This window comes from Rhamphochromis sp. 'chilingali', assembly GCF_963969265.1.
Source record: "Rhamphochromis sp. 'chilingali' genome assembly, chromosome: 16".
Lineage (NCBI taxonomy): Eukaryota > Metazoa > Chordata > Actinopteri > Cichliformes > Cichlidae > Rhamphochromis > Rhamphochromis sp. 'chilingali'.
The window spans coordinates 24,221,053-24,243,476 of record NC_137943.1 but is presented as its reverse complement, the minus strand read 5'-3'; the positions used below and the strand labels follow the sequence as shown (position 1 = coordinate 24,243,476).

At 39.0% G+C, this 22,424-nt stretch overlaps 1 protein-coding gene across 2 annotated transcripts; it reads left to right on the top strand.

Annotated features, from left to right (window-relative positions):
- Positions 1 to 6,740: 6,740 nt before the first annotated feature.
- loxl5b (lysyl oxidase-like 5b) lies at positions 6,741 to 19,749 on the top strand. 2 transcript variants are annotated; one of them, XR_013974566.1, is made up of 8 exons: positions 6,741 to 7,852; positions 8,729 to 8,837; positions 9,267 to 9,404; positions 9,605 to 9,761; positions 12,429 to 12,524; positions 12,632 to 12,747; positions 13,585 to 14,788; positions 19,520 to 19,749. XR_013974566.1 is itself a non-coding variant. In XM_080906670.1 (7 exons), the coding sequence occupies exons 1-7, from the start codon at positions 6,928 to 6,930 to the stop codon at positions 13,589 to 13,591; spliced, it is 1,548 nt and encodes a 515-aa protein (XP_080762796.1). In that variant the 5' UTR covers positions 6,741 to 6,927; the 3' UTR covers positions 13,592 to 17,487. The 2 variants fall into 2 exon arrangements, 1 of the variants encoding a protein (XP_080762796.1); XM_080906670.1 differs by lacking the exon at positions 19,520 to 19,749 and having other exon boundaries at positions 13,585 to 17,487.
- Positions 19,750 to 22,424: the final 2,675 nt, after the last annotated feature.

Here is a 22,424-nt window from a genome sequence, read left to right as displayed (position 1 = left end):
ACAGAGAAGTCCTTCAGACATTCTCAGGTTTATTCAGAGTCATTCTGATCCTCATTCAGAGAAACCTGCACACCATCTTCTTCTACTGCTTATAACAACAAACGCTTTATGTAGTCTTGGAGAGAAGAAGCGGCAGCTTCAACCAGTGAGCACTTAACAAGACACAGTGTCTCCCTCTAAGGCTCTTGTGAAATTAACAGCGTGATATTTCTGTAAGCTCTGATGGGGAAATGATTTTCTTGCTTACATCTACTCTTAGAGGTCACAGCCCACCAGGAGGTCATGCTAAAGCTTTAGCACTGGGAGGTAGGCTGGTTGAAAACTTCAATATGCTTCCCAGAGGTGTTCAACACCCCATCCAGCAACATTACACGACCTCTCTATCACCTATTCTGTAACACTCCTACAGAAATAAAGGAGCAAATCTTTCATTTTTGGCATCAGCTTCAACAAGCAGCAGTGTGAACCATGTCTGCACTTCTTCAAAGTCCTTTAGAGTCACCCACATAGCACAATCCCCGGCCTCAGCCGACAGAAACAAGGGGAGACACTGAGCAATGCATTTTCACTTTTATTGATATTTTAATATCAAGCACCAAAATGAATTATATGGTTACAATAAGGGGTTTTAATTACTCCAGCTGATGACACAGAATCATTTTTAAACCATTAAATGGACAATTTCTGCTGTAAGGGGCCAGTGACAACAATAGCAATACTCAGTTCAATAGCTCAGTGTTGGATAAAGGTTTTGGTCATAAAAGTTTACTCATACTGTACATTACTGTGAGAAAAGTCCAGCCAGCTCTGTCCCTGGACTTGGCAGATCCACAGAGGGTGTGTCGGGGAGAGTTCAGGGTCTTGTGATTCGTTTCTTGGAGTCTTCACATGCCAGCGTTGGCCTGCAGCAGGGGGTAGCTGCTCTGTTAGTTTATATTTAGGCTAAGTGCCTGAGGTGTCAGGGGAATAGATTTAGCATGCCTACAGAAATCACTTATTGCCACACACCCACTCGAGGCTCCGCAGCCCAGTCTGACTCAGGGGCTATCTGCCTTCATGCAACCGCCCAGTAAGGTGAGAACCTCGATACGTGGCATGTGCTCCCACATCACCCCAACGCCATGGAAACCCCCAAATAAAGAGCCGGGGTGTCCATATTAGGGTGGAGAGGCAGTGACACAGGAGATGACTGGCTGTCACAAGCTCAGCAGAGCCTCTGTATGAGAGAACGAGGACCCCTGAGGTATGTGAACAGTTGTGGTTTCACCAGTGAATGAATGACAGGAAAATTTATGGTGGCTCACTGAGACAAACATGTATGAACAACTGAATCAGTTGTGGTCTATCATATGACTTACACGTGTAACAATAAGCGGGGATTAAAACATTTCAAATATTTTCAAATAACTTTTAAGCTCCTTTAAATTAATAAACCCACCTCCATACTTACTTATGGATCCCACAAGGTTGAATTGTAGGTGATAAACAAACAAATTTTTGTGAGTTACTATAAAATATTAAATGTTTAATTGGAGATCTTCAACTGATTTGTCATTTTTGTAATAGCCGATAACATAAAGAACTGCAGACACAGCAAGTATTAAAGGGTAATGTTAAATATCTCTAAGAAAAGATGATAAATTAATAAAGATTTAGGCTTTTGTGCTGAAAGTGCATGTTAGCTTAATCTGCATGACTTCTTCTGCCAGTCAAACACATGACTGACCATAATAGAGTCATATGTGTATTTTGGTCTTAGGCCAAAATACACACATGACTGTATTCTGGTCCTGTCCTCCAGCAGTATGTGTGTTATTGACAGCAACTATTAGAAACTCGACCCACCTGATACCAACAAATGATCCTGGCAGCAGAAGATAATTAACTCAAGTGAGGAGGAAAAACAGTTGTGTAAAAGAAAGCTTCGCAGGACTTTATGCAGTTGTGTGAAAAACGAACCATACCCTGTTATTCAGTCACTCGTAGAACCAACTTTAACAACAATAACTTGAAGTAAAACTTCATTAACTTGAAGTAGTGACTTTCTGTTTATCTGAATTTTGGTTCACTGTTCTTTGCTTCAGTTCATTGAGGTTTGCAGGTATTTGTTTATGCACAGGTCCCATCACAGCATGTCAGTCAGGTTGAGGTCTGGATTTTAACCAGGCCATTGTAACCCCTTATTTCCTCTCTTTTTCATCCATCCTGTTGCAGATTTTATGCTGTGCTTGGGAGTTTCAGTCAGTCTTTAGCTGTGAGACAGACACCTGCACATTGACTCTAGAATACTTTGGTATACAGAAGACTTCATGGTCGACTCAATTACTGCAAGATGCCCCGGTCATGTGACTGCAATACAAGCTGAAATCATCAACCCCTGCTCTGCTTGGTTTTTGCCAAACATGGTGCTTTGCATTTTGCCCAAGTATCTCCGATGTTGTCTCATCTGCCCAAAGGACATCGTCCCAGAATTCTTGTGGTTTGTTCAGATGCAACTTTGAAATCTAAACTGTTGTGCCATATTCATTTTAGAGAGAAGACGCTTTCACCTAGAAAATCCTCCAAACAAACAACAGCTGTTCACTCTTTTTCTAATTTTTCCATTGTGAACTTTAACATTTGACATGCTAACTGAAGCCTGTAGAGTCTGGGTTCTTGTTCTTTGGGGTTTTTTGGCTTGTAATGAATTTGTTGGGATGTCCACTCCTGAGAAAAATGTCCACTGCCAAACCTTTGCTTTCATAGAGGTGCTCAGAGTTCCTGAGGAATATTAATCAAGTGCATTTGATTACCAGCACCTGGCTGCTAATTACCCTCTTAATTCCTATGGAAGAAGTAAGGGTGTACTTAGTTTTTTTTTTTTTTTTTGACACGACTGCACTGAGTCCCGTGAAAACATTTTTTTTCACATGATTGTACACTCCATGAATTAATGACTGACAGTTGCTATTAGAAACTGCACAATTAGTGCAAATTGACCCTCCCAGCAGAAGAGCACTCCACCTACTCAGGAGCAGACACATTGTTTAGTTAACATAAACAGGCTAAAATTCAGTAGTTTAGTCTTTAATACTTAACATGTACCACGCAAGAGTGATTTAATGTAGTTTTGGATTTTCATTGACTTGCTCATTGTTAATTATTTGAAACAATACACCACATGGCTGATCGTTTATTTTTACAAGTAAACACAAGATTCGTTTATTAATATGTTTTTTAAAAATGTGATTTCATCATCGAACATAAAAATGTATAACAGCGCTCAACCTTTAAGTACTTTGGTATACTACAGTGTGGTTTCAGAAACGTTTCTTAAACTTACAGAAGTTTCAGCACCAAGTTAAAAAACATGCTCATCATATAGATTAGCCCATAATAAATCAATATATAATATATATGTATTAGATATAAGGCATGTATATTATTTATTGGCTGTAATGTTGCAGCTTGTTTTTGCTGCTTTTATAGAGTTTTGTTTAATTTATTACAACACATCACACTGAATATTTTAACAAATGATCCAAATGTGGAAAATTATTCACATCTTAAGTTTTAAATGAAACAAAGTTGAATAAAACTGTAAAAATGGAACCACTCAGTAAAGTAAAAGGACTCTGACAAGCTTAACCTTGAAAACACAAAGTTTTTGGCCCGGGGTCACATTAAGGCAGTTTTTAATAGGTTACATATCAAAAGTTCACCAGACAAATCGCCACGTGTGAATGAATGAATGAAAACGTGACGATGGACGCAGCAGCATGTGTCTCACTGATGAAATGTGAGGAGCGCTGACGGGCTGATTTGTGCCAAGGGTTAATCAAAGATAAGCAAGAAGCGTTTCACAAGAAAGCTGACGCTCTGCCGCTCTGCCGCTCTGCCGCTCCGACAGCCTATAATTAATCTTCCACTAGACATTGAAGCATTTTATTTCAGGTTACACTAAAAAAGGAACTTGTTTTATTTAAAGCTTTTTGCTTTAACAGGCATTAAACATCCACATGAGCGCAGAACCCAAAACAGTTTACTAACAAATGTCATTTTTCAAGCATTTTTTTTCAGTATCTCACCTGTATTGTCTCCCCATGATCTGTGGTAAACCCTCTGGATCTATCATTATACTCCTCAGAGTGGCAGTGTGAGGCCTCAGGGGAAAGCAACAGGTATATTCCATGTAGGGGAAGTTTCTTGTGGTAAAACCATTTTAAGACCATCATCTTCCTTAACAAGAAGCAAAGCTGTGAGCAGCCCTGGATACCTAGATTCACGGGATAAGATATATTCAGTGTAAAAGAATTAGTCACCCGGGGAAGGATCTGCTGCTGCTGCTGTAGGTGTACCATGAAAACAACCAGAAACTGTTTATTTTTATTTCCAAGCACTCCCAATTCACAGTCACAGATTAGTTTTTGTGGCAGCATTTGTCGTGATTTGTTTACTTTCAGTTCAGACACACAAGAAAGACTTAATTCAACATTAATACTTACTGGCTACATTTTGTGGGTTACTTGTCCTGCTCGGGAAGTCTTGTGCCAAACCAGTGCCGAGGATCTGCGTCTGTTATAAATCTAGATGCAGGGGCGGTGCCAGACTTTGGAAGAGAGAAGGTTTCTCCAGCTAAGAATAGAAAAGCATGAAGGCTCACCATCTCGATGCCCTTTTTGGCAGAGGAAAGATACTGCGACACTTCAGCAGCACTTCTCCATATGTCAGTGTCTTTTAACCTGTTCGTGACCCATATCTAACTCATACCTTACCTGAAAAAAAGATCCTGCTGATGTTAATCAAACTCTCAGCTAATTTTCAGATTTAAAACTTAAGACACGCAGTAAAAGAAAGTATCAAAGTATATTTGTTTGTCACAATGAAATATTATCTGTATTTATGTCCCTGTTCTTTTTAAAAAAAATGTTTTTTCTTTAATGAGTGAAAGTACTGTGCTCTCCCTTTTTCTGTCACAATATTACAAAAAACAATAAAGTTCTAATATTGGGTAGACATAAAGGAACTTCTTGTGAGCCAAAAACTTCACACCTTCTGTTTGCATGGGACAGCCAATCAGAAAACGTCTGGCTTAAAGGGAACTAACACAGCAGCACAAACGTCCATTATAAGATTTGTATGTCTGTTGCTTTTGTTGTGCTTTTCTTGTTTTTGGTTCTCTAATTTCTTCCCACTTTCTGTGTTGCTGAGTGGTTTTTCTTACTGTGGTTTAAAAAATAGGGAGCATGAAACGGGACTTATATAATCATTTTAATATATTGGACTTGTCTGGAACAAGACAGTGTTTCGTTATTGTGCATAGTCACTGCGTCTTGTAATTGCTGATGTTTAAGACAGCTGTTGAGCTCCTAATAGCAGACTGATGTTTTTCTTTCAGTACTTACTACAGATCCTCTCACAAGGTTCATACTGTTATAGCAGTTCATACAATGTGATTGGGACATACTAGCTCATCGTAACAATCTTAACATTGTGCCTTGAGCTTTGACCTGCTTACCTTCAGGCTCTGCTGTTGTGTAGCTGGCAGAGAGCATCGTGGGGCAGAAAGTCCAGAGCAGCAGTGGGAGACGCCAGCATTTCTGGCACACTTAATTTAAAAACAAGGTATAATAGTATACACCAAACATGTGTTTAAGCTTGAACCCAAGCAGCTTGTGTGTCGAACACAGCTACTATCAGGTCCAACTGCAGCCTTGCAGACCCATTGAGCCAACTTCACACTGTTACACAACACTCCGCTCCATCTTAAACCTAACTTTAACCCCTTGCGATAAAATCTCCACCTCACTTTCAAATACCATGTGGTGCAGTTACAGCTAAATATACATGATACTGTTCTGCTCCAGATAAGGGCAAATGAACTGTATTTTGTTTTTAAAGAGTGGGTTAAAAATTTGTAAAGACAGATCATAGTCTTATCTGTAATAAAACAGAAAAGATGCAAAATATATTTATATTATGTAGGATTTAAATCTGGAATCAGATTAAACATAATAGCTTGCTTGTATTATTTATTTGGTAATATATTGATTTTTTTTAAAAAGGTATAGCTGAACAATGAAGGCACTGACCATAGGCTTTGAAAAGAAATCCCCAAAGAAACACCTTTGAGCATAACAAACAGAAGCGTGTTTAAAACCTGTGCAGCTAGCCTTAAAAAAGAGTTATAGTCATAAATGACAAAAGAAAAGATGGACATATTTTATGGGAACGGGCTCCCTCCGTGATAGCTGTTAGGGCACTGCAAACTGGGATGGTCTGATACAGATGCAAAGTGCCACCTTGTGGTCAATAAGACTATTTACGCAATGTAAAGTTTTTCCAGATTGTTGCATGCCTTCATGTTTCATTTGAAACGGTCAACTGTTATCGTTGTTTTGTTGTTGTTTTTTTTGTTCGTTTGTGGGGTTTTTAGCTTGATAAACTGGTCGTGCGTGATTTTTTAACTCCATATAAAGATATCTTTAGCTTTTTCGCATTTTAGCCGTGATCAACGTGTCAAATAACAAGGAGTGATATTGAAATAAAAAAGTTCTGCTCAACAAAAAATATTACTTAAACACAACAACTCATATCCTTTTGTGTTCTTTAGTGTTCCCTGAGCTTTACCAGCTCGAGGTGATGCATTTGGCTGAGTTAAGTTTACACCCTTGCGTGAAATTTACTCAGCAAACGTACTTGTCTAACCGCACGTAACCACAGCAAGGAATGGGTTAAATTCTTTAGAAGCTTGACTTAGTGAAAGTAACTGGACTGAATTCGACAAACGAGCCGGGGAAAAAGGATTCAGCCCTCCTCTCCTCTCCATCTCTCAGTCCTCCTGAGAAGTGCTATGTTGTTTTGTGTCAGAGCTGAAACTGGAAGCGCACTGCCGATTTTAATCCATTCTCCACGAAGCTTCAACGTCTGTGCCCGCAAACTTACGTGATGTTTGCTAACTTACACGTAGGCTTTAATTTATTAAGTTTAATTGCCATGGCTAAACGATCACTTTTATTTTTATATATTTTCCAAGGACTACTCCCCCTCAGCTTTGGGCAGCAGCGCACGGTTGGCCCCTGGCGGCACCGGATTCAATGGGAGAACAACGGGCAGGTTTACAGTTTAATGAGCACTGGGCTGGAGTACCAGGCTCCGTATCGGTCCACCAGCCAGTCGAGGGTTTACGTGAGCAGTCGGAGGGATGGTACCGGGACCCAGATGTCTGGAGCGCGCAGAAGAATGACGCTTGTGAGAACCGGACCAAATGAATCCAGACAGTTCAGGACTGATAACAGTGCACAGTCGGGACTTCTCACACCTGGACACGATGTTAGACCGTATGCGCCCGTGAATCGTCATGCGTCAGGGTTCAGACAGCGACTTGAACGCCCTACAGCAGCAGTTGTAAGACATCCAGGCGCACGCCATTTTAATGGTGAATTCACCAGAACCACGAACGCCTCTTCACCGGGGAGTTCAACAGATTTTTCTGGCGGTAATGGAGGTTCTGTCACTGTGGATAATACCGCACTACATACTAGAATAGGTGAATCCGGACCTGGTGCGCAAAACCAACAGTTACGCGCGGGGCCGGAGGTGACGCCCGTCTCCAGGCAACCTGCTCAGACTGATCGCTCCATCTCAGCAAACCCGTCAGGTCTGGAAAATGAGTCTGAGGCACCGGCTGTATTTCCTGCACTTACTGAGGAAAACAGCAATGGAGAGGACATGGTCAATGACGACCCTCGAAACCCGCTTAAAAACCACAGGAATTCTGTTTTCTACAACATGTATCCGACCAGAGGGAGGTCAGCGGCCCGCACCCTCCGTCCGCCTGGCACAGGGTACGGCACAGGATATTTCCAAAACGGTAGGTCAAGTGTTCCATTTATATAATATTAGAGAAGTCAGATTATGTAGATCAGGGGTGTCAGACATAAGGCCTCTGTCTGGCCCACGGGACGGTGTAAAGGATAGTTCAGATTTTGAACTTTTAAAAGTAATTTATTAAGTTTTACAGTTTTTGCTATTGATCCATTCATACTACATAAAAGTACATTTTCTGTGAATTAATGAAAACTTTATATTCTAAATTTATGATAACAAGACAGAGCCTTTGCACCTTAATCATTTCGTTTCACTGATCAGGCCCACTTCACATGAACGTCCACGATGTAAAACGAGTTTGACATCCCTGATATTTGTTAGCTGTTCTTCAAATTTTATATTTCATATAGTTAGCCAAATGGATAGATTTGCAATGTAAATTATTAAAATTAAGAGTGGATTAAGAAACTGTGTCTGTGATCAATATTTTAAAATAATATAATTCCAGCAAGCAAAACCTGTTTTAGTGTTAATTTGGCCACTACTTTAAAACAGCTTGTTATCCATTATTTGGCATGAATATTACTGGCTTTACATTCATGTAACGGTTCTATGGACACACAAAAACACTGTTATATTTAAAATCATCTGCTTGTTTGATTATTTAAGGACAATTTTCATAACTTTATGTCTCACCTTAAACAAAAAGCCAAGGAGCGAGAGAAAAAAAAGTCTTATTTGGCTTTTGGAGCTGTAAGGAATGTGAAACATGTTAAATTATGCCAACAAACACAAAGCAGCTTACATTTCCAGGGTGTCTATTTCTGTGGATTATTCTCAGCCTGAATAAGTTGGGAACATTAAGATGTCAGGAGGAAAAAAAAAAACTTGGACTGTCCATTTAATCTCCTCCCAACAGGACTGCCAGACCTTGTGCCAGACCCATATGCCATCCAAGCAGGTACCTATGTCCAGCGCATGCAGATGTACGCGCTTCGCTGTGCAGCTGAGGAGAACTGTCTGGCCAGGTAATCTGAGGTGCCAGAAGTGATTCACTTCTTCAGTATGAACAGAGCAGCACGTAGACACTGAGGCAGACACGCATACTTATGTCCTTTGTTTTGTTTTTTCTCAGTGCTTAAGAACAACTTTTAGTTGTTTTAGGGTTGCATTCAATTATGCCAGTGTAAGCTGTTAAGCATGCTGGGATAACTGTTTTGTTAAGCGAGTTACAAAAGCATTTGATCTTATTACGTAGCAATGATTGTCCAACATGACTGTCCAACATCATGTCCTGCCAAGACATAAATGTTCTGGTTTGGTTTTCCCAAAAGCATTAAGCACAATGGAACAAACCCTTTGCGCTCTGTTACTTTTAAGAAAACTAGACCTGGGAGCTCAGCCAGTAGCACTTTTCCAATGCAGCTTACGCTTTTTTCTCCTGTGATTCATCCAAGATCGGCTTATGGACCCACTGTGCGAGACATCAACTTCAGAGTCCTCCTGCGGTTTCCACAGAAAGTGAAGAACCAAGGCACCGCTGACTTCCTCCCTTTCAAGCCCAGATATCAGTGGGACTGGCACAGCTGTCACCAGTGAGTTTGATGACTCCTAAATCCTTTTTCTTAAAAAAAATTTTTTAAAAAGGGATTAGCCATTCAGATATGACAAACTAGGAAGAACACCAAACCCTCAAAATTCACTTAAGACAATAAAATTGCGGGTTTTTTAGACATTCCTGAGCCATAACAAAATATCCGCTATTGATTCTTTTCCATCTGTTTTGCACCCACAGACACTACCACAGCATGGACGCCTTCAGCAACTACGATCTGCTGGATGTTATCACAGGACGTAAAGTGGCAGAGGGACACAAGGCCAGTTTCTGTCTGGAGGACACGAACTGTGATCCTGGATTCAGGCGACGCTACGCCTGTACAGCTCATACGCAGGTAGCACACCATCATATGTTATGTGATATAACGCCGCACGGATTGATATCTGTTTTACACGAGAGCTGAGGAAAAAGATAAAGAAAGAAGACGCTCAGTTCAGTTAGGTTTAATTTTATTTAAAACATTCATCCACCTATTTGTTTTCTGAGTCGGAATGCTTGCGGATTTACAACAGTTCTCGCAAGATTTCATAGCCCAACTTCATTTGAGGGCAGTGTGGAGATAAAGTCTTTTTTAACAGGAAGAACCCTCCATAACTTTGTGGGATAGGTCAACAGTAGACATGCAAAGTCTTAAGATCTTTGTGAAGTGAAGGTTTAAAGTTGAGATGAGATGCATCATTCCCGATCTGGTAAAAAGAGATTTGTGACGGAGATACTTTTACATGCACTTAAATTTAAATGTAAAGCTACTGCTATCGCTGACCTATGCACCTCAGGTGAAGCATGGAGGCTGAAGTCTAATTTGCTTCAGGCTATTTCCTGGGTGTTGTTCCCCCACTCTCTGCTCTCTGAACTACCCTGTAAAGTAAAGACTAAAACAGCAGTAGAGACTTGCTATATATCAACTATCACCACCTTTGTGCCAAACTCAAGCAGTATTTTTTGCATTGGACTCTCCAGGATTCTGGTATATTTGAGGTCTTCAAGTTCATGGTGAGATCAGCTCAATCAGACAAGCCGGGTGTAAAATGATTTATTACAGCAGCAGAAAAATATACTCTCCCTGCAAATCTGTTACATGTAAAAGCCTGAAAGTGATGAGTAATGCAGGAATTATGGCTTCACGTATCTGTGAAACATCCATCCAAAGCTCTAACTTCACACAATTCAGCCAGCACAGAGACTACACAGACACATTTATGCGAAGTCCTCCAGAAAACCAACGGCTTGCAGCCCGAAGATGATGTCGCTAACCGTAGAAAGCTGACTGGCTAAATAAACTGAAGGAGAAACAAGAAAAAAACCCATCATGGATAAATATAAATAAATAAAATAAAATAATAGATAAAAACTAGACTTTTGGAAAAAAAAATAGCAGACTGAAATGATTTTGCGAACTTGGAAAACTAACTGCAATAAAATATGTAAATGTAGAGAAAACATCATTAGTTTTAGTATCTGTTACTTTGATTAATGCCTGAAGAGGCATTGATGGGCATTTACTGAAGCTCTGAATGTCTACAAGACTATGAGTCAGTATTTGTATTGCATTGATTTTCCTAAATATTGCCTCTCTCCATGCAATGAAAATTAAAAAACAAAACTAGAACTATGACTGAAATTAATAAAAACTAAACTAAAACTAAAATTTTACTAACTAAAATGAAATATGAAAACTCACTCTGTAAAGAAACTGAAAAAAAAACCCATATCAAATCGAAATAAAAATAAAAAACAAATTAAAAAACTACAGTATACCCGTCTATGACTGCATCAGGCCCAACAGCAAAAACATGTAAAGTAGCTCACCGGTTCCTCTACAGAGTTTTGACCCTGCCCCCTGACAATGTGGATCTGTAAAGCTGTGCACAGCACTTACACACTTCCGGGACACTACTGATACTTAAATATGCACAGGCAGATTTTAAGGAAGTGGAAGGAGCAGCAGTGCAGGACAGAGATTGCAAATTATGAAGCTTAAACAAACCACCAAATTGGGAGGGTGATGTGAGGAAAGTGAGACATGTCACGTGTGTCTGAAGCAATGCTGCTTGAGTTGACTGAACTGGCTCGCAGGCTTCTCGCCATTTATTTCACAAAGCTCCTTCACAGCCACAGACGACATTAAACAGCTGTGTTCACAGCCACTCACCATGATGAGTAAATATACTTGAGCTGTAAAATCACTGGAGACCCACTTTAAATAGCAAATAAGAGCTAAACAAGAAAAGTAAGAATGGGTAGGACTTTTTAAAGTAGTTCAATAGGAAAACAACTGCAAGTGTTCATTTGCATTATTCTGAAGGCCCAGATACTTTTATGAAGAGCTTTAGGAGAAAATACGAGTCTTTATTGAGGTAAAAGTGAGTCTGATGTGCAGGTGATGAATCCAGACAGACAAAAGCACGAGGAGTAGACTAAACCAGATACCAGGAAACAGAACTGGGTAGAAAACACAAGGCAGCGCTCATTAAGAGCATGTTGGAAAGCAAATTGCACACTAAGACAGTCTGGAAGGGAAAAAAGGGAAGACATGCAGCTTAAATACACAGGGAAGACAGTTAGAGGCAGTGGGACGCATTAGGGCGGAGCACGCAATCAAACAGGAGAAACGGGAGGAGGTATTTGAAATGAGAGGCTGAGTAATAAAATAACACACACAGAAAAAAAGAAAAATATGTAACAATGGAAAAAAGTTCATAAGCTATTCAGCAGACTTCTGATCCTTCTGTTTAGTTTATCACATTAGAAATAAAGATGCTTTTGTGTTTTTTGTCTTTTGCAAATCCTCCAAATCCACTTCAGAGAAATGTTTTTCTAACTAGAACATTTATTCCAATAAAACTAAACATCCTGTTGCCACAGGAATATTTATCGTATCTTTTGTGTGAGCTCTGTGATTCTGACTCTATATAATGTTTAAGGTTAATGCTTTCTTATGACAGATATGCGTGCGCCTGTTCAAGGTATAAAACCTCACTGAGGTGACTGTGTTTTGTAGGGTCTGAGCCCAGGTTGCCATGACATCTACGCTGCCAACATCGACTGTCAGTGGATTGACATCACTGATGTGCCTCCAGGAAACTACATCTTGAAGGTGTGTCACATGTTCGTTCTCTGTATGTGTATTTCACAACACAGAAATAAATGTTTATAACCTCCTGCTACAGAATTTATTCATGATTTATGTATTTTTTTTGTCAGGTTACAGTCAATCCCAATTTCCACATCCTGGAGTCAGACTTCAACAACAACGTAGTGAGATGTGATATTACTTACACAGGCGTTTATGTTCAGACACGCAACTGTCGAATAACGAGGTATTATAAGAGGGTTTCTCTGAGCATGATCGTAGCATAGATTCGAGTGAAAAACAATGCTTTTTAGAGGGCTCAGTGCAGTCCTGTGAAAAACCAAGTCCACCCTGTTTTCATAAGAATTAGGAAGGTAAGTAGCAGCTAAAGTGCTGCTAATCGAATAGATTTGATTAACTGATCAACAGCAAGTGTGAGCAAGCAGAAGCTTTGTCAGTTTGTTGGTCTGTGTTAACCCAGTGCCACAATCTTCCTAGGAGTTGACATCTCAGCAAATTCAAGGTCAGACTGCAATTCTCAGAGAAACAGCAAAAAAACAGACGGCTGCATCTCCGACTCTACAGGCCACACAGCATTTAAAAGATTAAAGTTCACAACACCACTTTGAAAAAAGATTGAACATGGTTTATTTGGAAGGGCTAACAGGAGAAAGTCTCTTCTTTCTTAAACAAAGAAGAAGAAGAAGAAACCAAAAAGAAAAAAAGATGAAAGCACATCTTAGGTTTGTATCTTAGGTTTTCACAGGACTGCACTCGTACTGCAAACACTTTCCTTTTCATGTGACTGTAGGCTGTGTTTTTGTACTCTGGACATTTTAAACACCACATTCCCTTTATTGAACTGGAATGAATGATTCATTTGGTAAATATTTCAGATTTAGTCAACACGAGATGTCTCTTTATAGATGTTATCCAAATTAGTTTAAATTAGTGGTTCCAAAAATCTGGGACATTTCCCAGAAATGTTTTAGTGAAAACTATCAGGTTGTTGCATCAAAGCTGTATCAAATATATTTTATTCTAATTCCTAATGCTTAATGATTTTCTCTTTATCTGTTTTCAGGGGTTGAAATATTAATTTTTCTGGAAACATGCAGAAGTTTGGCAGTAAGACCCCGTCTGTACTGCACAGGCTCAACGACATCAGTGAAAAAAGGTTTATGCAGTTGGTAAAATGTTGTATTGTAATGGTGAGCTGCATTCCTGCTATGAAGTCTTGGGGTTGCATTTATTCAGAATAAATGCAAAATTAGTTTACACAAACTTTGTATATGGAACTAGTGATGTCATCAGAATTACTTGATTGTGTATTTCTAGAAATGTGCTACGATTGGTTACAAATTATGTTTTGGTTTGTTTTTCTTAACAAATACAAGTACTGTTCGTAGACACGTTTCTTCCTTTAAGTGCTACTTACTCGCTTGAAATGTGTGTATTGTTTGTCATTTGATGTCGTTGTTAATGTTTTTTTCTGATTTTTGTTACTATTATGTGCACATTATTAACATCTAGAGTTTTATTTAACCTTATAACATCCACTCTTTTGGGGAAACTCTTTTAGGGATAAGGTTTAATGTTGCTCATTGTCAGCTCCATAATTTGTTCTTCCTCTCTACTAGAGGAGTTTTGTGTGATTACCAGTTCAAAACAAGGTCCCCTGGATTTCAGCAGTGATTGGCTGCCCTTCCTTAAACATCACGTTGGATCGGGTTGGTCTGCTCACACCCAGAGCCTGATATATTAGGCGTGACCATATTAGGGGAAAAAAGCTGACCACGCATTTAGAGCAGTCTGATGCCTGATCTTGTGGATCACAGGGAGTACAGTACTTCCACATACAGTGACATTATTATTTGAAACTTTGATCATATGAATATCAACCACTGTAAAACTGTACATCAGATATCATCAAATGCTCTACAAATCAGGCTTGAAAAACCATGGCAACCAAAACACTAAGGTTGACGCTTCAGAGCCAACAGGCAAAGTAGTGATGTTTTATAACGTCTGTCGTTGTCCTGTAGACAACTTAGGATGTTACTGTAGAACTCCATGTTGATAGTCTGGTCATGACGGGTGAATTCATGGAACACCCTCCAAACCCCCTCCAAAAACTCCTCGTCACACTCCTGACCTGAAGTGTCGCCATCGGGCTTGGAAACTTAGGACGCTTCAACTGAAAACTGCTGGGTCATAGCTGGAGGTCCAATTCTAATTACCAGCAAGTACCACCAAGGAAGTCGGTCTTCAATTTGAAATTAAATCAGGTATGTTTTTGTGTTTGTTTGTTTTGTTATTTTATGATAGTGTTCCTGGAGCTTTTTGACCATACCTTGTATATAAGAAAAAATAAGAAAAAGGTTAGCTCCTCTTATAATACAGGAGCTACATTAGTTATAATAGAAGGTCCGAACACATGTATGAAACCACATCTTAAAGGTTACTGATAGAATCTGAAACCTGCTTATTAGCCTGTGGCTCAGAGACATCCTAAACATAACCCCAAACAGATCACCATCCAATCTGGTGGATGTTAAGAGGTTTTTACATAAAAGATATTCTAGATCGTCGCTACTGTCAACAATTCTCATGGAAAAACATCTAAACCAAAACTGAGAAGAAGATCCACAACACACGGTGGAAGGTTTTACAAAGACAAAGAGAAGTTGTATTCTCCAATAGGTCACTACAAAACACCCCATGGGTCAAAGCAGCCCATTTTTAGTCCCAGGACTGAGCTCTTACTGGGTGACTATTGTGTAGTGTGATCCTGGCCTTCTATAGGATCACACTGCATATGTATAATATATGTGGCTTTAAAAAAAACATAATTTTCTAAAACTGCAGCACACTAAGTAAGCGAACACTACTCAAACAGCAGTATTTATGGCAGCCGGATAGTGAATGAAGACTCCAGTAAAAATAAACCACAGCATCCATGTTGATGATAAAAGAAGAAATAAGTCAGCCGGTTAAAGAGTGTGACTCAGAATATTTTTCAGTGGAGCTCTTGGGAGCAGATGAATAACATGCATCAGGTTTTGAATAAACACAGACAAGGCCTAGTAGAAATCCTTCATTTTAATCTTTTCAGGGGATCTGTTGACAACAGGAAACAAACAACCACATCCAGCTCATCCTTTAACTTGGACATATTAGAAAACTGCAAATACTCGTTTTATGTTAAATTGTCAAGGATGTATGTTATGAGTATGTTTCTACAAGTGTGTGTTAGTGTATAACTGAGTGAATGGAAATGTTCACATGATAAAACAGTGTTGAAAATATAGTCTGATGTGTTGATGCATTACATTACAAATCAAAGTTTCATGTTAGAAAATGCCAAAATATGTTTGGATTTTTTTCAAGATTGTCTGTTGATTTACTATATGAAAAGTAGTATAAATTATACTTTTGACAGTTTCAGATCTTACATCACAGTTGGACAACAGCTGTGATGTAAGATCTGAGATAACTCATAAGCACACTGCAGGATTAAAGCAGTTTCTATCCTCAGTGTGCGGCCTCAGAGACAAACAGGCCTGCAGGCAGACGCTCTGTGAAGACACAAGATCTTCTGCATCCTTGCCATATCTACTAAAACACAGTCAGAGCATGATGAATGGAGGCCTTTTCCAATTCTCTTCTTCGATGCATATTTTAAAAAAGGGTTGTAAAATCCTTCTTGGCTCAGAATTCACCACATTTTGGTTTGACTCACATGCGCGGGGGCTTGTCCGGGATGAGGTGTTTTTAATAGCTCTGGGATATTTTGTCTGAGTGGGAGGATTGACACATCACGCCAGGGAGGATGTCCAGCGTGTTGCTGAAAATTTTTTTTTTTCTAAAGGCAACCGTGTTTTTGCAGCAAGCAGTAGACGGTTTCAAACAGCAATGAGTGACGGAAGAAAAAAAAAAGCAAACCTGCTCCAATCACGTTCGCTTTGAGTGGATGATGGTTTGTCTGATTCAAAGATGTTTTTACTTACTCGTGCAGGTTTTGTACATTATGAAGTGGTTTTGAGTGATGCACTGGAAAACAGGCCCCAGACAATGTATGCGCCGTTAAATGCACAGATGTTGGGTATTTGCAACGGAACAGAGCTCAGCCTCGGCTTAAAAAAGAAGCGAACCGGGGAGATTAGACACAATTGAAATGGTTTGGAAGTTGCCAAGGTGCTTCCCTGCCAGAATAGATTGTCTATGTTATTGAAACTGTCTGGAAAAAATCCCCCCTGCTCCTATTAAGTCGACTCCATTTCAGTCTGTCCAGGCATTTTGGAGACAATATTTACAGACTGTGACTATTTCAGCAGAGGATATCTGCAGCAGAGATTTAAAAGTCTCAGCATGCTCACAGACAAAAATAAATGAAGACTAAGAGTCCGTGGCCATGGTTGTATTAAGTGCAGGGGTTCAAAGTCTCACAATCTGATTTACATTGTTCATTTATTCAGGCATATTCTTTACCACAGCATAATTTTAGTGTTGGTGATAGCACTGCATTAAAAGTGAATGTATTTTAAATTGTATTTTTTAAAGTAATGTCTGTATTTTTATAACAAAAAGGCCATCTAACTTGTGCTACAACTGGAAATGTCAAGGATGATAGATGATAACACTTGAACTGATAACTGACATGAAACTGAGTTGCTAGAGGTGTTGGATAAAAAACACATTAGAATCATCTTAACCCAGATTTCATCTTCTTAATATTTCACAAGGTATTTTGCTAAAAACATAATGTCAAAATCACTGTGAAATCTGAGGTGGGGAAAAGCAAAAATCCACAAACAAGATGAAAGTATCTCTGCCTTTGAACACATTTTCTACTATTATTACTAAATTATTTCACTAGTAGTATTTTATTATATTTAAAATTGACTAATGAATACACTAATGTTTGAAAGGGTCATTTTTGTTTTAAGGGTTTATGATAAAAGGTTAACCTGTGATATCAAAAAACTGTCTACACTGTTTAATATGTGACACTGTTATACATTAACTGACGTATAATCAGCATGGAAGATTTATGAGGTTAAAGTCTACACTATCATTAAAGTAAACAAATGTATGTATTTATCTTCATATTTCACCACTGAAGTTAACATTTGAGTTTTGCCCATTTGTAGGTCAGGCTAACTTTACCATCTCTGAAGTTAAGATGTTAACCTTTAACTCTGTCAGATTTCAGCTGGTCTTTTTGGCCCAGCATGTCATTTTAATCATGTCATGCTGCAGAGAAGACAGTGGCTGTTTGCTCAGCTGTGTAGCTTCACACCAACATCTGGACAGAGTCTTGAGTTAGGCTTACACAAGCCTGACGAAGCCAAAGGAAAAAAAGAAAAGAAAAAAAAGGAGTTTGGCACTACTTTTCATTCAGGCTCAGCAAATATAATCAAGCGTACAGGTAGGTTAGGTGTGGAAGGGACCGGTCTGCCATGTGCCTGCAGCCTGCTGTGGCAAGGAGAGACATTTTCCGGATGCATCTGCACGTAGGTGGACAGTGTTTGGAGACGTTACTAAGGGCAGGGTTTGGTATTTGAAGGTCATATTTCAACAAAGCGGGGCCATGTGAGAGTCGGCAGGGACGTAACTGAGGAACGTGCTGAGCCTAAAGAGAGCATCCTGGCAGGTTGGTTTAGGCACAGGGCAGAGAAATTCCTCAGCAGCTCTGTCATCCTGCCGAGATCGAGAACAGAGCTGAGGTCAGCTGAAGACCAGCAAGGGTGTGCAGGGTAGACGCACTGGGCTACTTCCTCTTACTTCCTTGGGGGTGGGACGGTTACACAACCAGCAGACACACTGTAGTAAATTTGGCCAATGAAAACTACACAGAGCTCGGAGACAAAACACAGCGGAGTCAAACTGATGATGAATTCTGTTTCTCTTTCAAGCTGGGTGGTACTTTGACTTGGGTGGTATTTGGTGGGATGGCTCAAAGGATTTGCTGTTCTCTGATTGTTGATCCACTGCACCGTCTATAAGCTCTTCATCTCTTACTTCAAACACTTGTATTAATTTTTCTCTGAAGCAATCTGTTTAGTGCAAATTCATTTACCAAAAGGAATCTCCCAATGATGAATGAAATGACAAAACAGTGTTTTGATTTTGAGCTGAGAGGGATTTTTAGAAAATGAATTCCTGGTATGTTTGGCTTCTGACGGAAAAAAACACCCTGCTTTCATGCTGCTCTGCTAAACTCTGAAAATGTTTTTTTAGTTCTGGTTTCTAGTATGAGAAACAAGAAAGGGTATACGATGGAAATTAACGTATATAAGCTCACGTATAATGACAACGTATCATTCATAAATAACCCTGTTTGAACAATGGACTGTATATAAAAGATGGACGTAGCCACAGACTTCACCCAGTCCTTGCTTAGGTGCTCTAATAAAAAGCCTCAAGCTGAGTCCATCGGGGTCTTGGAGTTTTGAAACTGAACATGATGGTTGCAGTGCAGCTTTGATTCAAGGTAGACCCATGCTAAACCAAACCCTGCATTTTTCTCCCTTTGGACTTCGATATAGGCCATAATTTAGAAAACTAACATCATGCTGTCAGTCAATAAACCAATCAGTGAGATTGAAATTAGTGACTAAGATCATAAAGCTGCCAGGAAAGTATTAGTAAGGTCATAAATGATTTGAAAGGTTTCTATTCCAAAGACTTCTATACAACCAGAGAAGTAGCCCCCTGCTGGTCATTAAAAACTTTTCAGATCCAGAAACTATATCCATCTTTCATATACAGTCAGTGTTTTCAACATTACCTAACAACGTATGACACCTGCAGACTTTGTAGACATCAGAATTAAAGCTTTGCAAAAATTTATTTCCATAAATGTTTTCAAATCTTTCCTATGATTTCATCAGTAGGAGGTGGCAACAGTGAGCCACCAACTTTCAGGTTTATCTTTTTTTTCCCTTTGTCTCCTTCTTGGCCTAGTTCAAATACTTTTTAAAGCTTCTTTTCTTTTCTTTTCTTTTTTTTGCTAGGTCTACCATTTCAACTTTCTGGGAAACATACCAAGAGCTACCACACAAAGCAGAATCATCAGAAACTCACTCTTCATTTTTGCAGGAGATTTTGTGTCCAATGGAAGACAGACATGCACAGCCCGAGTAATTCCTAATGTCCTAACGTGATACACGCCACCCAAAAAAGCACAATCACTGGAAAAGGAGTAGCTGTACAGCAGTAAAAAGATTATAAAGACCTTAATTTTTAATTCATCAGACTTACATTTGTCATTTGTATACTTTTACTGACCTTTGCTGTAACTGCTGAACTTGTGATTATGGTCATCAAGCTATAGAAAGAATTTAAGATGATGATTTTTAGCAGTGCCTAAAAAGTGCTTTTTGAATGTGCATACACTGATATATATATTGACAAGAAGGCAAAATTAAAATAAAATACTATGTTTAATGCTAATATTTGCCATTATGTTGTGAATGTAAATTATTTAGCCTCGTCTCATTTAAAAAAAAAAAAACAAAATAAAAATGAAAAATGAATTAACCCCATGTGATGTCTGTGTTATGTGTGTAAGGTCGGGGGGGTCCCATTTTCACTGCAGGGCAACCTGCTTGTGACAAATAAAGCTTGATTGATTCTGATTCTGATTCTGAATTAAATTGAATTAAAAAAAACTCTGATACACTGATAATGTATCTTGTTAGCCCAAATCTGATCTGTGTGCATTTTCATCTCACTATATTTCTTGTTTTCTTGCATTTCTTGTCTTTATTTGAGCCCTGCTCTGCTCTTTCCCCCTTTGGCTCTGTGTTTCGGGGGGCTGGTTAGACCCATTAGCACCTAGCTGTTGTAGCTGCCTCTGAGATAAACACTGCAGTTGTTCATCATGCTGTATTTTTCCATCCAGAACCTAAACAGACCAGGAAACAATACTCCATCAGCCAAGCACTGAGCACCTCTGGCATTAACTGCATCCTACTCATGTATTATTTTTGGTAGGACTAGACAAACTGGAGGTGGCAATACTTGCAGACGGTGTTGTTCTTGGTTTGAATCTGTGTCTGACATTCCAAACTCACTCCAGTATTTACAACAGCGGCACAGCCAACAGCTCAGCCAGTGCACTTTTGGTCTGACAAGATTCATAGACAGGATGTGCAGAAAGGCCAAGACTTGGACAGCAGGCTGAGACGTGGCCTTTGTCAAAGTCCACTGGGCTTCAGGTTCTGCAGACATTAACTAACATCCAGCCTTACAGACTAAAATGAGTGCCCAGAGGATTGATGGTAGTTTCCTTGTCCTAACATATTTGGCTTACAAGTTATATTTCAGTCAAGAATAACAGCTGAAAACAAAATAAGCTTTTACTTTCTTGCCCAGCCCTTTGAGAAAGCAGGGTGATCCTGTATCTTCATTAAGAAAATATTCCGACAGTTACAGTCTGGAAAGAGTTAGTATTCACTCCTTCAGCATATTATTGAATCTAGAGGACTAAATCATGCAATGATGAATAAATGGCTTACAGTTCAAAGTGCTGACTCAGTTAGTGGACCGTGAATGTGTCAAGAGATAGAAACTAATAACTTTTCTAAAGAAAAACAAATGTCTTCATGTTTCTGAACAGGAAGGAGGTGCTGCTTTTTCCTGTTAACCCTGCAACGCCACGTGTATCATGTTTGATACATGAGTTTTTGAGCCTTCAGTGTACTTTTTCTCCCCAAAAAACGAAATAAATTGCACAAATTATTTTTAAGCAATCAATGAAAATATCTGGACATAACAAATATGATGCAAATCATAACTTGTGAATATTTAATTTCTTCTTTTTTTATTTGACATAAGGTTCAGTAAAAACTCAGTGTTCAAAAACGCTGAATTATTTCATGGATCAGCCTTTACAATGTTAGATTACATTTTAAAATTAAGGTTAATTAAGGTTAATCTCTTAACCTCAAGAGACCCGAGCTATTGTTTAACAAAGTATGAAGCATCTCATAGAGAAGTATAAGGCACAGAAAAGTTTAAATGTGATGTCCCCCATGTAAGGACAGACAATTTTAGGGAGAGAATTGTGCTATTGCTTTTCTTTTTCTGCAACTTTTTAATTATTTTGGGTTTAAAGCATTTTTTAAATAATGGAAATAATTGAACAAACCTTAAATCTTCTTCAAACCCAGCTGACTTTAGTAGTTAAGTAGTTCGTCCTGTTTTGAGCTAAAGACACCATTCATATGGCCTCAATACCTTGAACTCTTAAAGCTGTATTAAGTTCAAATCTTTGGGGGGTTTTAAATGATGATAGCTTAAGTTTCATGTCAATTTCAGTATGAGTTTTTAATGTATTTCCAGTTAGAGTGGGTGACATCAGCAATGATATTGCCCAATGAACATTTTCAGCTCTTTCATTTTACAACCTTTTTCTACTTCAGCTCTTTTTACTCCTACATTTTTAATCCACCTACACATTTGCCCTTCAAATAGTAGACATTTTGGTGCTCTCTTTGTGGTCTTTCACAAAATGTCCTTTAAAAGATAGACTGACTTATAATGTTTCCTCCATATTCACTCAAATTCACTCCAAAGTTAACTTGTTTCCTCTCTCTTTAGAAAAAACAGAAGTGGAGGCACTTTTAAAACAGCAATTTCTGTGCCATTTTTAGTGTTATTAACACTAAAAAAGAAAGTGTATGGACTACCTCAGTAACACATCCTTGTGCTCATAATGGCAAAAAATGTTTTCACTAAGAGCTGCTGTCTTTGTCTAGCAAGGAGCTATTCTAGGATCCTTCAGCAGGATTTTCTGTGCATTTCTGTGTCCCACTCTATTTGATGGAGAGAAGTAAACATAGCCATCACTGAGAAACAAACTGTGACCAGATTACCAACATGCTTTCACGTTGATTGACTTATTAGGTACTCCTG

Bases quoted from the DNA above. Each gene is read 5' to 3' on its own strand.
- loxl5b (XM_080906670.1), top strand. From the start codon at position 6,928: ATGTTTGCTAACTTACACGTAGGCTTTAATTTATTAAGTTTAATTGCC. The intron at 9,405-9,604 runs GTGAGTTTGATG...TTGCACCCACAG, and splicing joins GACTGGCACAGCTGTCACCA to ACACTACCACAGCATGGACG. The intron at 12,525-12,631 runs GTGTGTCACATG...TTTTTTTGTCAG, and splicing joins CAGGAAACTACATCTTGAAG to GTTACAGTCAATCCCAATTT.